Below are 18,368 nucleotides of genomic sequence, written 5' to 3'. Positions count from 1 at the left end.
AATTAGGACCACAAAACTTGCCCAGACTGCTTTCTCGGAGCCTGTCCAAGCAGCTGGGATGCAGACCTGGAGCCAATTAGAAACATATTTTCTGCTTAATTCGCTGTAAGTTTTATCTCTTTTAAAGTGGATGTGAAATACTACATGTATAAAGATGATGGAGCGCTGTTCTCAAAAACAACCATGGATTTAACGCCGTCTGTGAAGCTGGATTTAAGCGTTCCGTTTTAGAGCATCTTAGGTCAGGACAGAACATCACGTCACTGGGTTGGTTGGTTATATATCTGTGGACAGGGCTGGACTGGGACATAACATCAGCAATGATGTACACTGTCTGAACTATCTACAACACATGGTGGAAACCTGAAATTAAGACAGAGAAGACTAGAGGTGAGACATGACCATTAGTGAATATTAACATTGATAAATGACAGAAAAAAAACAAACAAAAAAAAAAAAAGATAAATGACAGATTTTTGCCACATCAATAAACGGCAGGGCAAAATATTTTTTCTAACATGGCAACCTTTAAAAAGTGAAAGGAGACAGAAAGACAGGTGAGAAAGAATAAAACTTGATTGACTTTTTAATGGCATTTTACACACAGTACTGGTGCAGAATCTAGAAAGTGTGGGAAAATACTGGCATCATATACAGTACTTACTTCTGAAGAAATTATGATGGGACCCTCAAAAAAATTACTATGTACAATAATGGATTTCTATACATTTTACATCAGATGAAAACTTTGATTGTAAGATTCAGATAATTATTTATTCAAAGTGAGACATTTTAAATGAGAATAAGAAAGAAAAGTATTTCTTTGTGCCCCCCTCTCCCTGTTAATGCCCTACCTGCCCCCCTGCCATAACTTTGCTAGACCCGCCCCTGCACAGTTACCAGCTGTCAGCTACATAAAAAGGATCCTGGTGTTATTTGTCTCTCAGAAACAGTTCATAACTTCCCTTCAACTCATTCATGTCACCTAAAAGGTAAACCTGTTTCTCCATCACAGCTCTGATGATCCAGTAAGGACATCTCCTGGTTTCATCTTCATGTTTCCCTCTCACCAGATAACCAAACCGACATCATGACCAGCAGCTTTACAGCTGTGGCTCCAGCAAACATCAGCTGATATTAGAAATTAATATTAAATCAATTCTAACAACAGCTGATCAAGCTTAAACTGCTGCTGTTGTTTAGCGCGACATCCGCTGGTTTCCTCTTTCTGGTGCAAAGTGGGCAATAAACAAACGAGAGAGAAAAGCCGATCAGCTGATCATTGATCAGTTTCATGATCGAAGTAGAAACAGGAGAGGGAGGGGGGAGGATGAGAGCAGAAGAAACAGCTGTGCAGCGTAAACACAGAATAACTCCAGCTTTGTGCCTTTTTCATTATAGCTAAAGTCCGGGACAAACTGTTCCTTTTCACCTCAATACAAAACGCGTAATATTTTCTCTGAATACCAGACGATTCAGCTTTTTACGGGACGGTTGGCAACTCTACTAACTAACCTTATGAATAAAATAAAGTTCAATAACATCATAGCACCCATCCAGCTGTATAGAAACTCCGTCATGCTAGCTAGCACGCAGTACGAGTTATTGTAACTGACTGCAAAAAGTCAGCACAACAACAATAAATTATATCTAAACTTGGTTTATATCTGTTTATATCTGTCCCAGTGTCAGTTCACCTGACACTGGGACCAGCGGCCGCCTCGGGTCTCTCCTCCTCCTGCCTTCCCTTTCCCTCATCCACCTGCTGGCCTCCACCACTTGCTAATGTTACTGACTCTGTGGAAGCTCCGCTATAGCCACCACAAAACAACTGAGTTATTTTTACACATCTGCCAGCATCTGGCCAATCCACCACCTCTCATTGTTTTTTCCGTAACGGAAAAGCAACAGATTCCAGTGACAGAAAAAGACAGATGAACTTGAAACGCTGGGTCCAATACAGCTTTGTTGCTTGGTTCTCAATTACATTCTATCCTGTGTTTCCCAGGGTTCAACTTTCAGTTTTTCCTTTGGTCATCACTTGTGATTGGCTCCCAACCAGATTTAATGGGGTCTTATGGCTTTAGGAGAATTGCAATTTGAAACATCCCTTAGATAAAGGGAAACAGCTCAAAACTGGAGCAAGCTGTTGGCTGGACGATCAAACGAGAGCCAAAAAAAGAGACAGAAACCCAGTAAAAATCCCAACTTTCCAAAAACACAACAATACTTTTTCTATTTGTTAGTTTTTGTGCAATAAAAAACTGTATTTTCAGTCTTTTACAGGAGGACTTACCAAACTGCCAAAAACTAATACTGCAGCAATCACAATGGCTGAAAAATAAGGAGTTCATGAAAAATAAATAAATAAATCCTTCTGTCTGAAAGAAACAATTTACCTGTTAGGTTTGGGGAGTGTCTGTGTGGAGTGCTCAGTGGATCTGCGCTCGACAGTGCAGCCTAGGCGGAGTAGTCGAGCGCAGATCCACTGAGCACTCCACACAGACAGCATCGTCAGAAGAAAAGTTGATAAAATAAATTAAAAATGTTGTATTGTTCGATACATATGTGTACTGAACCGAAAGCACTGTATCGAACGGTTCAATATCGATACGAATATCGTTGCACCCCTAATATTTATAGGTCAAGGAAAACATTTCTCCCTGAAGCTTCAAGTTATTTTATCAGCCTTCTATCCCCACAATCCCAAACAAGAAGGCAAAAAATGAAAATAAAAAATTAAAAAAACCTTTTAAGATGAAGCATTTAGACCACATGGGCTGATTTGACTGACTTGTCTTCCTAAATACAACAGTCTAAAAATGGTCCTATTAGCTGACTAATTATCTATTAGAGACTGAAGTGGCATCTACAAAGAGAAACGTTTAAGCATATCTGTTTCAATGCATGTTCCAGCTGTTGTGTGAGCTGTTTAAGGGCTCCGGAGGGAGGGCAGGGGGGAGACCTCTGTATCAAAACACTTCCACAGCTAGCAGGAGGTGTGACATAAACAACAAGGTTCTTAGCCTTCCCCTGTGAGCCCTGCTGACAGCTGACCCCCCCCCCCCAAAGTACACACACACACATTGCACATGTGCACATATGCACACACTACACATTCAAATTGTATTCCTCTCGGTGTTTCTCACTGCTTATCTCTCAGAGGGAAGAAGGAAGGATGAAAAATGAATGGCTGCCACATGGAAGTAGTACGGTTGTATAAGAAGAAGAAAAGCTATTGGTGTGGAAAATCAATTCCGCCAAGTCACCAACACATAGCTTCTATTAGGTAAAATAGCCAACATTAGCCTGTCTTCTCATGCAGAGCTGAGGGATGAAGGGGTACCGGCATGAATGTATGGAATGCACAAACAGTGATGAGAAGCAGGAATTGGGAAACTAGAAGGACGGTTAAGGCATCCCAGTGGAAGAAGAGAGTGAGAAAATAATGAATGTCATGTAGGCACAATGCTCCTGTTGCTCGTTTGAATGCATAAGTACTGCGCAGGGTAAACTGCTCCTCCTGTGTCACTGGTTAACGCTCTGCCCAGTCAGGTCCAGAGCATACTGCAGAAATAATGTGTCCCATACAGATTACTCTATTCTGCTGACTCTTATCTTACTGCTGTTGGCAAGGCAAGAAATTTGCACGACCCCATGGCCAACAGTTGTCCCGCAAAAGTATCACCTGGTGGTCTGACACACTTGGTCCAGTCCAACCTTGTATCTCCAGGCTTTACAGGGACCATACTGAGCACAGCATTAGTATGAGGGGTAGAGCCGCTTTGTGCCGTGGTCATGCTCTCCAGGGCACAATTATCTGTTATGTGCAAGGCTCAGAGAGGGATATCTTTTTTATTTTAGTCTGAGTGAGCATTGAGAGCTGTGGATGATCTCTCAGTGCCCAGCCTTAGAGCAAAGCTCATAAATCAAAGCTTTGTAAAACAGATCAATATAAATACCTTACACAGGTGTCCAAGTGTTTGACTTTTGGTTGATCGTTTGTTCTGAAAGTGATTTAAATGTTGCATGTGAAAAAGTGAAATAAAATCTGAGAGAGAAACTGGAGAGTGTCGAGCAAGTTATTAATGTTTTTAATCTCCCATACAAGTAATCAGCTGCGTCACCTTTGCTTTGTCACCAGGACACACTTAGTTTCTTTTCTGTGATGAAAGAATCAGGCAACATGCTGCGGAGAGAATTTACCAAAAGTCCAAATGTAAACTTTTTTCTGTAACACACGTTTCACATTTGTGTTTTAATAAATGTGCACATGAAGGTTTAAATTCAGGGATGTTTGCAAATGTTTGCACACTCGACCCATAACTGCAGATTATGTATGTATCAGAGTTTTCTTTACAAAAAGGGTCTAAAGCTGATCGTTTTGGCTTAAACTGATAAAAGGATGTAAAATAATAAAATTACAGATAAGAAAAACGACTGATCACCAAGAACAGATTGTATGAAAATGTGTTGTTATTTTTCTATTCATTAGTTCTATTTATTTGATAGAGATGTGCCGAGGTTGAAAGGTCTTTTATCATACATCAACTTTAACTTTAAAATTGCCATGTTACATTTTTTAAGGTCATAAAACATTATTACACATATACTAACACTGTAATATATATAGTTTATAGATACATGTTACGCTGCAACACTTGTACATATATCAAAATAGTTTAGCGCTTTAATCTGAAAAACAAAAAATCTTTAATTTTTTTATTATTTTGTCAAGAATTTTGATCTGGCCCAAAACACATGAAAGTCACTCCATGTCAGGATGTTATTGTTAGTTCTTTAATAAACTGAAAATCAGCATTTAAACCAAAATCCGAGCGCGACAAACTATAGATGAAAATGAACATCTGGTTTACCTTCCTCTCCACGTGGCGGCACGCGTCATACTTGATCTCAGAATAAAACGCTCCACCTGCGTCGATCATTTAAAGAACTCAACTTCTTTGACTACGAAGTCATTTCTCAAACAACAACAGCTTTTAAATATAACACTGTGTCATCCAGTAAACATCTGTTATGAAAGGATATTTTCAAAAGCAGCAAAAACAGCTTTTTGGTGGGTAAACGTCTCCACTTTATATGGTTACAAGTAACCATATTTATTAAAAAAAACCATCCATGTCAGTGCAGAATAAACACAAGCGTGTGGCATTAGTGCTCCAAATGTTAACAACAGGCCCCGACATTTAATGCAATTAATATTTTATAAACAGTAATTAAAGAAAGTATTTACACAATTTAATTAATTTTCACACATCAAATCTCCCTCAAAAATGTAACAATAATAATCTGATTAGCATTTTTTTCAATCATCATAGCTTGTCAAAATAAAGCAGACAAGTGGGCAATTAAAAATAGTTCAGTCTGGTAATTACTCTGCTTTTGACTGTGTGCAGGATAAATGACTCCTACATGCGTTGAATATTGGCAAGAACTGTAAAATATGAATATATTGTCTAAAAAAACAACACTATAAAGGTCAAAGGTCAATTTATTCCATACATGAAAGTAAATTAATAAGAAAATCTGCCTTAGTGTTTTTGGAAGAAAATAAAAACAACATTTTATATATTTTGTAAATAAGTCTGTGGTTAAAAAAGACAGGAAAGAGAGCCATTTCAGTTTTAACTTATTTTTTATGAAAAATACGCTTTTAAAATTGCTATTTAATGCACTTTAAACAATGGCTGTATCTGGGATGATAGGAGCATGTGTTCCTTACCTGGCCAATGAACTTGGGAAAGGGACCTCGCTCATTCTCACTTATAGATATATTAGGAACCAGCAGGGATCTCTTAGATCTGTACGGCAGCTTTTGACCCACGATATCCTACAAAACACAGAAGAGAAACCATATCATTGAAACTGGCAATAACTGAAATAGCTACATAATGTCTATCAACATTTTTAATTACCTGAAAACCCCACAACAACATCTAAACACACACACATACATAGCGAGTTGTTAAGTGTGCACTGAATGCAATAAAACTGTTAATACAGCTACTCTTAGAGAAATTTCTTTCTTTTCCTTTTTTAAAGGAGAGTTGTATATATAAGATATGATGCAAACAAGCTGAACATCTGCATCTGGCAGTCAGCACCATATGCCTTACACATTTGGAGATAAGGACATAGTCTCTGGGAAAACTCTGCTGCTCTCACTAAATCTTAAATTCTTTATTTATATGTATTCAGCCCGTATGTTAAATAAGGATGGGAGAGAAAAGTAGAAAGCAAATTCAAAACAAAGCTCACAAGAAATGGTAAAAATGAAGAAATGAGCAAAGGCAAGGTTTTGGTAAAGTAATTGAACTGTTCGAGCAGAAGGAGCCCATCTGAAATGTTGCTTTTGCTCTTGAGAACACAATAGCATAATCGAATTTTATCTTCCACCCTCCTGCTGCTGTAAACAAAGACATGCTTTTTGCTGTGTAATATAGGGAAAAATTCTCCCTTTCCTTTTGAAATCTCGGATCTTTCTGCTCTGATGAAAATAATGCCTAGAAATGACCCCAGGAAGCTGTAACCTAGGCTGCTAGCACACAGTGATGAAATATCACGGCAGGGCAGTTCACCGATTGCCTGAACACCTGGACTTCAGCTGAGGAGCTCACACGTTTGTTTGACGCATTACTTTGATGCAAAACGATGCAGGAAAATGTTCTGTTCTGATGATGTTGGATCTCACATCGGCCTTTGACACCGTTGACCATCACATCCTACGTGAAAGGCTGAAATACTGGGTCGGTGTATCTGGATCTGCCTTAGAGTGGTTCTCTTCATATCTGTATGAACGTTACTTTTTTGTGGCAGTCTCTAAGTACAGGTCATCTTCCACGTCCCGTGGTGTGCCACATGGCTCTGTGCTGGGGCCTTTATTGCTCTTAATATATCTACTTCCCCACCAGCACAGCATTTTGAGCCCCTTTAAAGACATCTGCTACCACTACTACGCCAACGATATCCAGTTATACATTTCTTTCAAGCCCCAAGATTTTGAATGAGTGCTAAGAATCCATTAAAGTTTGGATGGCTGACAACTTCCTCCAACTCAACGAAGGAAAGACTGAAGTCCTTGTATGTGCTCCTGACAGACATGTACCTAAGATAATGAATGCTATTGGTCCTCTTGCAACATTTGTGAAATCGTCTATCAGGAGCCTCGGGGTAATCTTCGACCCGGCTCTCACTTTGGATGTTCACGTCAAATCTTTGGTTCGGTTTTATCACTTAAGAAACATTTCCAAAGTAAGCGCGACTGTATCTCGCACTGAACTGGAGATTGTCATTCATGCTTTCATTTCATCAAGACTGGACTACTGTAATTCACTATTTACGTGTTTAAACTGAAACTCCCTGGAGCGTCTGCAGATTGTTCAAAACGCTGCAGCAAGACTTCTGACCAAAACGTCGAAGTACTCACACCGTTGCTAATACAGCTGCACTGGCTCCCCGTCGAATTCAGAGTCCACTTCAAGATTCTGGTTCAAGCTCCTGCCTACACCATTGAGCTTCTACAGCCTTATGTTCATAGCAGGCCTCTTAGGTCATGTGACCAGGGTCTACTTTCATTCATCAGACAAAGTTGAGAACTAAGGGAGACAGAGCTTTTGCCACTGTGGCTCCCAGACTGTGGAACTCAGTAGCTTCTTTCATAAAACAACTAAAAACACATCATTTTAGAATTGCATTTTGTTGACTGTTGTCTGTTTTGTTTTACGCTTTGTCATCCTTGTGTGAAGCACTTTGTGATCTTTTATGTGGAAAGGTGCTATATACACTCAACAAAAATATAAACGCAACACCTTTGTTACTGCTCCCATTCCCCATGGGATGGACGTAGAGACCTAAAATTCATTCCAGATACACAATATAACCATCCCTCCCAAACAGTGGTCACAAATCAGTCCAAATGTGTGGTAGTGGGCACATCTGCTATATTGAGATAATCCATCCCACCTCACAGGTGTGCCACATCAGGATGCTGATCTGACATCATGAGTAGTGCACAGGTGTACCTCAGGCTGCCCACAACAAAAGGCCACCCTGGAATGTGCAGTTTTTTGCGCTATTGGGGGTCTGGGGACCCAGAACCGGTCAGTATCTGGTGTGACCACCATTTGCCTCATGCAGTGCAACACATCGTCGCATGGAGTCTATCAGATTGTCAATTGTGGCCTGTGGAATGTTGGTCCACTCCACTTCAATGGCTGTGCGAGGTTGTTGGATATTCGTGGGAACTGGTACACGCTGTCGTATACGCCGGTCAAGCACATCCCGAACATGCTCAATGGGTGACATGTCCGGTGAGTATGCTGGCCATGCAAGAACTGGGACATTCTCAGCTGCCATCTGCCCTGAACAATGTGAACCATGATTCATCCGTGAAGCGCACACCTCTCCAACGTGCCAGACGCCATCGAATGTGAGCATTTGCCCACACAAGTCTGTTACGGCGACGAGCTGGAGTCAGGTCAAGACTCCGATGAGGACGACGGGCATGCAGTTGAGCGTCCCTGAGACGGTTTCTGACAGTTTGTGCAGAAATTGTTTGGTTGTGCAAACCAATTGTTCCAGCAGCTGTCTGGGTGGCTGGTCTCAGACGATCTTGGAGGTGAACCTGCTGGATGTGGAGGTCCTGGGCTGGTGTGGTTACACGAGGTCTGCGGTTGTGAGGCCGGTTGGATGTGCTGCCATATTCTCTGAAACGCCTGTGGAGACGGCTTATGGTTGAGAAATGAACATTCAATGCACGGGCGACAGATCTGGTTGACATTCCTGCTGTCAGCATGCCAATTGCACGCTCCCTCATTGCTTGTGGCATCTGTGGCATTTTGCTGTAGACAAAACTGCACATTCCAGGGTGGCCTTTTGTTGTGGGCAGTCTGAGGTACACCTGTGCACTACTCATGATGTCAGATCAGCATCCTGATGTGGCACACCTGTGAGGTGGGATGGATTATCTCAATATAGCAGATGTGCCCACTACCACACATTTGGACTGATTTGTGACCACTGTTTGGGAGGGATGGTTATATTGTGTATCTGGAATGAATTTTAGGTCTCTACGTCCATCCCATGGGGAATGGGAGCAGTAACAAAGGTGTTGCGTTTATATTTTTGTTGAGTGTACATAAAGTTTTACTTACTTACAACACACAAAGTGTTGGGAAAGCGAACACGGTTTAGTAAATCTGATTAGTATTAGTAATAAAATATGATGTGATACAGCCAAAATCTTTTAATAGAACGGATATCAGCAAAATGTTGGTTATGTTTGTTTATAAGTTAATAGCTCAACGAACACTTTTGGCTTCGTTTGGTCCTCAGTATGTCATGATCCAACTAAGGGATGTGCATATTTCACTGGTAATGACCCGTTAATCGTGATCTGCATGATGTGGACTTACTTCATGCTCAAAGAATCAACATGCTGCTGTGGTTGTCAGGCGTCAGCTCACATACTACATACCTCCTATGATAATATTTTGGACTTTTTTCTCTTTGAGTCTTTGGCATTGTAACCAAAGTCACTTGAAAAAACTCATGTAGATTATACGTCTGCTTTGTCAGAGCTTCCCTTCAATCTCTATATTAATCCCTCATAAACCCGTTGGCTCTGTTTCAGAGCAGTCTAGTACAAAACACACGACCATCTCTTATAACCTAACTAAAATTATTGATATTGTTGTTGCAGTTGCTCACTAAAATACTGAGAAGTTAAACATCCAGGAGAAAAAAGCATTTCCAAACTCCAGCTGGCAGACTAGTAAACTGATTAGCTTGACTAGCTAACTTGTTGATTTAGCTAATTAAACAGCAGCTAAATGAAAAAGTACAACACTGAATTTTATTCTTTTATCCAGATGGTAATAAGGTTCCTACTATTCAGTATCGCTTTGAACAAAACTTACTATTCCAATGCCAACATCCACAACAACCAACACCCCCACCTCAGGATTTCATTTTGACTTCGACATTGAACTTTGTCTATAAAAATGACAGAACGATAACAGTCAAAGCAAAGCGCACATACATAAAAACTTCAACTGAGCAAGTGTTAAAATGGTAACACTTTTTCAATATAAAAGTACAAAAAACAACTTGTATTTTTTGTGAGTTCATTTAATAATAATAATAATAATAATAATAATAATAATACATTTTATTTAAATAGCGCCTTTCAAAGCACCCAAGGACACTGTACAACAGATAAAAACTGGAAATATACACAATGGTAAAAATAGAAGATAAAAGTTAAAACATACAGAAATTTAAGAATAGGCAATTTTAAACAGATGAGTTTTGAGGGTGGACTTAAAAAGAGAGAATGAACTAATATTTCTGAGGTCCGGGGGTAGGGAATTCCAAAGTCGAGGGGCAGAGCAGCTAAAGGCCCTCCCTCCCATTGTGATCAGACGAGCAGAGGGAACAGAGAGAGAAAGAGAAGATGAAGATCTGAGGCAGCGGGATGGGAGCTTCATCTGTGATAAGTCAGAGAGGTACGGTGGAGAGAGAGAGTGAATAGCCTTGAATGTATACAGAATTATTTTAAAATGGATGCGAAATTTGACCGGGAGCCAGTGAAGTTGCTTCAGGATTGGGGAGATGTGGTGGGTAGAAGAAGTCCTAGTAATAATACGGGCAGCAGAGTTCTGGACACGTTGGAGCTTGTTGATAGATTTTTGTGTGAGGCCAAATAATAATGAGTTGCAGTAATCAATTCTAGAGATAACAAGATTATGGATGAGAATGGCAGTGGCGTGAGGTGTGAGGAAGGGGCGGAGGCGATTAATGTTACGGAGTTGGAAATATGCTGCACGTGTAATATTATTGATATGTGAGTTAAAGGATAATGTGCTATCGAGAATGACACCCAAGCTTTTCACAGAGGGAGAGATAGGGACCAGCGAGTTATTGATGGTGAGAGAGAAATTGTTAATTCTGGATAGCAGTCGTTTAGTGCCAACCAGAAGAAGTTTATTTATAATATAAATATCCTATTTATTTATTTGCTTTTGTTCTTTTTTAACCTAGCGTGCATAACTATAATGAGTTCACAAAGATATGGCAGCATATACGCAAATCAGGCATGACATTATGACCACCTGCCAAAAAAAACCATATTGCTCATCACCCATTTGCTGCCAGAACAGCCCTGACCCATCGAGGCTTTCACTCTGTTTGAGCCCTGATGTCGTGCTGTGGCACCATGATGTCAGCCAGTGGTGGTCCTAGGCTGTTTGGCGCCCTGGGCGAACACCCCCTAACTAACAAACAACCATCATAATACATCATCATACAATGACAATAGGACAAATCAACAACTGACAGTGACTAATTAATATTGTGCTGAACACAGTCCAAAAGATTCAGTCAGCTACATCAGTGTCTACTATTTACTCTCATAGCCAAGTGGCTAACAAACGTAAACAGATGTTTTCACTATCACTACTAATTAATGTTTTCTTGTTGTATCCCTGTTGTGGTCAGTGCTATCCACTATGCTGTTGCATGCTGGGGCAGCAGGTTGAGGGTCACAGATGCCAACAGATTCCATAAACTGATCCACAAGGCCAAGAATGTTGTGAGGATGGTGGTGACTGAGAGGCAGATGTTGTCCAAGATAAGGACAATCATGGATTATACCTCCCATCCACTCCATGATGTACTGGTCAGTCACAGGAGCACGTTCAGTTAGAGACTGAGATTACCCACAATGCACCACTGAACGACACAGGAAATCATTCCTGTCTGTGGCCATTTCTCTGTACAACTCCTCCATCTAACACACTGCGAACACTGTAAGAGTTTCACCCTTTTTACACACACTCTTTTCTACTCTGGAATAATCATCAATTTTCTTGATATTTATTTATAATCACCTCTGTTAATCCTTGATATATATTAGTGCTATTTCTTAAATGTGTAAAATCTGAAACATAATGTATTCTTTGGAGTTTAGTCTGTTACTGTTACTATTTTTACCATTTCTTCTTGGAGCAACTGTAACCCAATTTCCTTAGGGATTAATAAAGTTTTCTGATTCTGATTGTTTCAGGATGACCTGCCATTATCCAATGACACATCTGCTTACCTGCATCTTTTGCTCGTTTCTCCTCCTCTTCTTTTCTCTTTTTTTCTAAACTTTTCTTGTCCATCTTCCATTGGTTTTAATTTTGCACTCCAGTATGAACACCCATCCCCCCACCACAACATAACCTAACAGACCTACACTTTAGTTCACAGATTCATTTTGTCGAGGGTTTATTTCTGGGATTTCGCACAACCCAGGATTCAGATCATGAATACATGATGGGCTTGGAATTACAATATTATGAATGAAATGTGCTCTATTTAAAAGCAGCCGGCCCCCTTCCTCTTTCGACGGGTTGTGTGTGAGACTTTAAATCATCAAATTGTAAATTATAAATTTGAAACTGTTATTGATCCTTTTATCCCGAGTTCTAAAGTGTATGTTTATTTTCTTAATCTTCTTATATATATTGTTTGTTTACTTGCACTGCTGTAACTGGAGCCTCGTCATCTCGATACTGTACTGTACTGTATATAGAGGAGATGACAATAAATAGAAAACAGATTGGTGCTGGGTGCGAGCAAAAAAAAGAAAAAAAGACCACGATGCCGCCCCATGCAACTGCCCGTGTCACCTGTATCAAAAACCACTACTGATGTTAGCAAAGGATCCTTTAAAGCCAAATCAACACCTCAAACTTCGTGTTGTGCTCTTAAACCATTCCTGTTTTTGCTTTGTGGCTCGGTACATTATCCTGTTGAAAGGAACCACAGCCAATAGTGAATACCGTTTCCATGAAAGGTTGTAGATGGTCTGCAACAATGCTTAAGTAGGGGGTACATGTCAAAGTGACATCTACGTGGATAGCAGCACTCGAGGCTTTAGAGCAGAATATTGCCCAAAGCATCACACTGCCTTCGCTGGCTTGCATCCTTTGTCGTGTTCCCTGGAAGTGATGCACATGCACCTGGCCATCCACATGATGTCAAAGAAAATGCGATTCAGCAGTCTTCCATTGGTCCATGCTTTCGGCACAGGAGTCAACATGGGCACCCTGACTGGCCTTTGGCTATGCAGCCCCCTTAGGTGACAAACTGTGATGGACTGTGTATTCTGTGACCTTTCTATCAGAACTTTTTTTGGGGGAAGATTTGAGCTACAGTAGCTCATCTGTCAGATCAGCCCACACAGGACAGCCTTCGATTCCTGTGCATCAGTCTGCCTTGACTACCTACGACTCTGCCACTGTTTGCCATTGTTTCTCCTTCGGACCGCCACAAACCAGATAAACTCCACTAGATCTGAAGTTGTGTAGCTTCTTTTCTCTTCACTTGCCCCCTAATGTTTCCCACCCATAACAGGTCCCACGATGAAGAGAAAATAAATCAGTGTTATTCACATCACCTGTCGCAGTCATAATCCTGTGCCTGATCGCTGAGGTGAGGTCTCTGCACGCTTACACTGCTTCTCAGCTGACAGTAACCATGCTGTTGCTTTCACCTCTGTCAGCATGATGGAAACAGAAGAGGTAAAACTGAGCCACTCGTAGACAATGATTTGGCTTCATCTGCCAAACACTCACATCACTAACCACAACGCCGCTCCACCACCCCAGCTACAAAGTTCAGAAAGCACACAGTGAAACAGTAATCACAAACACAACCCAACCAGAACAAACCAAAGACACAGCGAGTGGTCTCTGAAATGGCCACTCTTATCAAATCCACTGGGGGATGACCTTTGAAATGTCAAAGAGAGAAATCAAAAACCTGACCTAAAACTGTTAAACAGAACACTGCACAAAAGTATGAAGGATTACAGTCAGTCAGTGGTGTGTGTGTGTATATTTATGTGAGCGGTGCACAAGCAAGTTTATGGACTTTTAAGCACTGCGTGTAGAAATCTGGCCGGAGTTCGAAGCCTCGGGATGAACGCATCAATCCCATCGTGCACAGCTGTGTGATATTTGTGAAGATGGGTAAGAGGAGCTGCGAGGCAAAGAGACACCACGAGGTATTTTTAGTGGCAGGTTAGAAGAGTAAAGGCTAAGATAAATCATGCTGTCAAATCCACGCCTTCACTGAGCTGAGATACAGTGGCTATGAAGAAGGAGCGATGGTGCTTTAAAATGTATCAATGCTCTGCAGGTGGAACGCGAGCAAGGTGAGCGGCACATTCACCGAGTTGGGAATGCTCTCTTCGCTCGCACCTTTAGACCTGCCACTATGCCCATCTCACTCATTCTTTCCTCTCACTTCACTATAGCTTTTCTTCTCACTTTCTCCTTTTGCTTTCCTGATACATGTGTGATAAATTGTGCTCTTAGAGCGTGGTGATGTGTTCGTAAATTACTGCTCCACCATCAACGCTGATGCAGCCTTAATGCATTTGCATCCCTATCTGCCTTTCACATGATCATTAGGGCATTTCAGCGTGCTGATCTGAAAGAGTCACGACAAGAAAAAATATGCTTGATTAGTCCTCGGCAACAAAGTGTGAGTTTGTGTTCACGTGTACACATATGCTGCACCGTAGTAAGTGTGTGTGTGTGTGTGTGTGTGTGTGTGTGTGTGTGTGTGTGTGTGTGTGTGTGTGTGTGTGTGTGTGTGTGTGAGGGAGAGAAAGACAGAACCTTTGTCATTGTCATCCGAGCCCAGAGTTACTGTGGCAGGAAAGTCGTGTCCTTGTCCATTCTGCCATTTTCACTCTCAGTGCTATATTGAGACGTGTCATTACTCATTGCTGACAATGTGTTGGAGACCTGGTGAGAAATGGATAATATCAAGGCCACCATCAGCCACTGGTGACAGGCAAGAGCTACACTTTTCAGTGTGGAATAAACTCTTGCATACTGTATGCAGGAAAGCCAGACAATTAGTCTGTTCGCCTAATACGCAGATCAGCTAACTTATGTTGGTGTCGGCGGTACGCGTGCATATGCAGAAAATAATAAATCGGCATGCCAGCCCAATTACGCGTCCCTTAAAACACAATGTGTATGACTAATAAACCATAAACACTTTTCCCCTTGCTTATTCAAAATACAGCAATGCACTAACGACTAATGCCTATTTCAGTATTTAATTAGCAGAATTAATTAATGGTGCGAAAGAGAGATGAGTGTGTGTACAAGCTCATCTCCAGATACTTGTATGGAGTGTGCACTATTAAAAATCCACATGTAACTTCATAAATACATTCCAAACTTGGTTCCTTTTACAGAGAAATTAAAGCTAAAGGCAGAAATGTGTGAAACCTAGAGCTGGGCGATAGAACGATATGTATTGCGAAATAACTTTTTCTTGATAGAAAAATTAAACTATTGCGATAGACCTCATCTCTCTTATAAAAAAAAAAGAACAGCCAATACAAATTAAGCAGCACAGAGCCGAACCAATCACAGCCGCAGCGTCACGTCACGTGACTTGTTGCGTACAGCTCAAGTGCCAAGCCGCACATGTGTATTTGTTTGGGAAGCAGCCAGCCGAAGTGTGGCCGGGTAATGGAGGAAATGAGTGTGCCGACTACAGAAAAATTAAACTGAGAGCTTGGGTGACCGGGTTACCGAAGAGAACACAGATGATGGTTCCAACGCCGGAGAGATTGTCGAAAGGAAAGGCCAGAGAGGTTCCGTAGTGTGGAGGTATTTCGGCTATTTGAAGTCTGACAAAAACAGAGTAACGCGCACTGTAAATTGTGCCGAAAGCACAAAGTCTGGCAATACAACAAACCTTTTTTATCACCTGAAGCGGTGCCACCCACTAGAGCACGCTCACTCTGACTGAAAGCGCTAATTCGTCGTCGAAAACAACCAGGGGAATCCCTGCGAAGCAGCAACAGTCAATTGAGTCGGCTTTCTCCAGCGTCTTACCATGTGACAAAAACGCTAAGAGACATAGCAACATAACGAATGCCATAGCTTACTGTCTTGCTAAAGACATGCTACCAATAAACACGGTCGACAATGAAGGATTCAAGCAGCTAATTAAGGTAATGGATCCTCGTTACCAACTCCCTGGACATAAACATTTCTCTCAGACAGCGCTTCCAAAGCAATTCAATTCAATTCAATTCAATTCTTTATTTATTTGTCACATGTAGTTATAACTAGTACAACACACAGTGAAATGTTTTTTCCGGCTAAAAAGTACTCCCCCCCGACTGTGCATCTTACTAAACTTATAATAAAAAAATATCTATATAAAAGTATAAAAATGTATAATATCGTGCAAAATATTACGCTGTAATAGTTAAGAGCTATAGTGTACGTATTTACGTAAATACAGATGTAAATGATAAAATACAAATAAAAATAAGGATAAAACTCAAAAGAAAATTATATACTGTGTATGGAATTGTCCATCATGTTGTCCGATTTGTGTTTTGATTGAGGAGTCTCACTGTTTGTGGGTAAAAACTCCTCCTGAACCTTTCAGTTCTTGTTTTCAGGCTACAGAGGCGTTTCCCTGACCTCAGTGGCCTGAACAGTTTGTAAGCGGGATGGCTGGAGTCGTTAGTGATCCTGATGGCCCGGGATCTGCACCTTTCAGCGTAGATGTCCTGCAGTGTTGGTAAAGATGTTCCCATAGTGCGTTCAGCTGTGCGCACGACCCTCTGCAGGGCTTTCTGTTGCTGTACTGTGCAGTTCCCGTACCACACCGTGATGTTATTACACAGGATGCTCTCAATGACCCCGGTGTAGAATCTCCTCTGGATGTTCTTGGAGATCTTAAACCTCTTTAAACGCCTCAGATGATAGAGGCGCTGTCTGCCTTTGCTGATGAGGAAGTCCGTATGTGTGTTCCAATTAAGGTCCTCGTTGATATAAACACCGAGGTATTTAAAATTAGAGACTTTCTCCACAGGGTTTCCATTGATCTGAATTGGGGTGTGAGTTTTCTCGCCTCTCTGTCTCCTAAAATCAATCACCATCTCCTTTGTTTTGCTGATATTCATGGAGAGGTGGTTTGCCACACACCACTTTGCTAATCCGTCCACCTCGCTTCGGTAGGCCCTCTCGTCATTCCCGGAGATGAGTCCTACCACCACTGTGTCGTCAGCGAACTTCACAATGGAGTTAGTGGGGTATCTGGCCGTGCAGTCCGCGGTGTAGAGGGAATAAAGAAGAGGGCTAAGCACACATCCCTGGGGGGGCCCTATGTTCAGTGAAAGGGTATGAGAGTACACATCCCCTATTCTCACCGACTGTGGTCTCGCAGTCAAAAAGCTGTGAATCCACCTGCACAAGGATGTGCTGAATCCCAGATCCCGGAGCTTATCCATAAGGATGTGGGGCACTATGGTGTTGAACGCTGAGCTGTAGTCTATAAACAGCATTCTCACATAGTTCCCACGTCCCTCATCTAGATGGCTCAGTGTGGTGTGCACAAATAAGTTAGTCAATTTTGTCTGTTCTTCTGTAAAATAAACTAAGATTTATTTTTAAAATTAATATTTTGTTTCTAAGTGGAATTGACAATTTAGTCTGTTTCGTTTGTTCTATTTTGAAACTTAAACGCTTTAGCGGCTGCCTTTTGTGTAGTTTGTAATATTTGCCTTTATTTTGCCTAAACTGAAGCCTCATTTTAAGTACATCTACCCTGTTGAACTTATTATGGGAAATAAATATTTAAATCAAAACAACCTGCTGATTATTTCACATTTTACTTGTGAGCAACGGCACATTTAAATCTTACAAATATAGTTATTTGGCTCATATCGTGATATATATCGCCTGAAATGAAAAAAGCATATCGTGATATGAAAAAATCTTATATCGCCCAGCTCTAGTGAATCCTATTCAAGATTCGGGCATTTGTGATCCAAATATGAGACCCAATGCAATACTTCCCTCAGTAAAAGCATCAAAGTCCCTGCCACAGCTTAACTTTGGCAGTTTACATGTGTGAAGAATCCTGCTGCTTCCACCGCTGCAAGAATAATAATAATGGATTGGATTTATATAGCGCTTTTCAAGGCACCCAAAGCGCTTTACAATGCCACTATTCATTCACTCTCACATTCACACACTGGTGGAGGCAGCTACAGTTGTAGCCACAGCTGCCCTGGGGCAGATTGACCGAAGCGAGGCTGCCATATCGCGCCATCGGCCCCTCTGGCCAACACCAGTAGGCAAGTAGGGTAAAGTGTCTTGCCCAGGGACACAACGACCAGGACAGAGAGCCCAGGGATCGAACCGGCGACCTTCCGGTTACAGATGCGATTCCCAACCCCCTGAGCCACGGTCGCCCAAGAAGAAAAGTGTCCCGACGTGGAGGCAGTTATTTTCATTTTAAATCTAGAAGGG

The 18,368-nt window shown here is 41.3% G+C and overlaps 1 protein-coding gene across 1 annotated transcript in view; it reads right to left on the bottom strand.

Moving 5' to 3' along the window:
* The window catches only part of cdh13 (cadherin 13, H-cadherin (heart)), a 409,102-nt gene that overhangs the window by 242,005 nt on the left and 148,729 nt on the right, over positions 1-18,368 (bottom strand). The window contains exon 4 of the mRNA XM_085281498.1: positions 5,744-5,851. Within this exon, the coding sequence (XP_085137624.1) occupies positions 5,744-5,851 (108 nt within the window). The remainder of the gene's footprint in view (positions 1-5,743; positions 5,852-18,368) is intronic.

This window comes from Mchenga conophoros, linkage group LG7 (genome assembly GCF_057382185.1).
Source record: "Mchenga conophoros isolate Kocher_MC1m ecotype Shallow Benthic linkage group LG7, M_conophoros_male_GT1.1, whole genome shotgun sequence".
NCBI classification, from domain to species: domain Eukaryota; kingdom Metazoa; phylum Chordata; class Actinopteri; order Cichliformes; family Cichlidae; genus Mchenga; species Mchenga conophoros.
The sequence above is the reverse complement of the archived record's forward strand: the minus strand, read 5'-3'. Positions and strand labels throughout refer to the sequence as shown.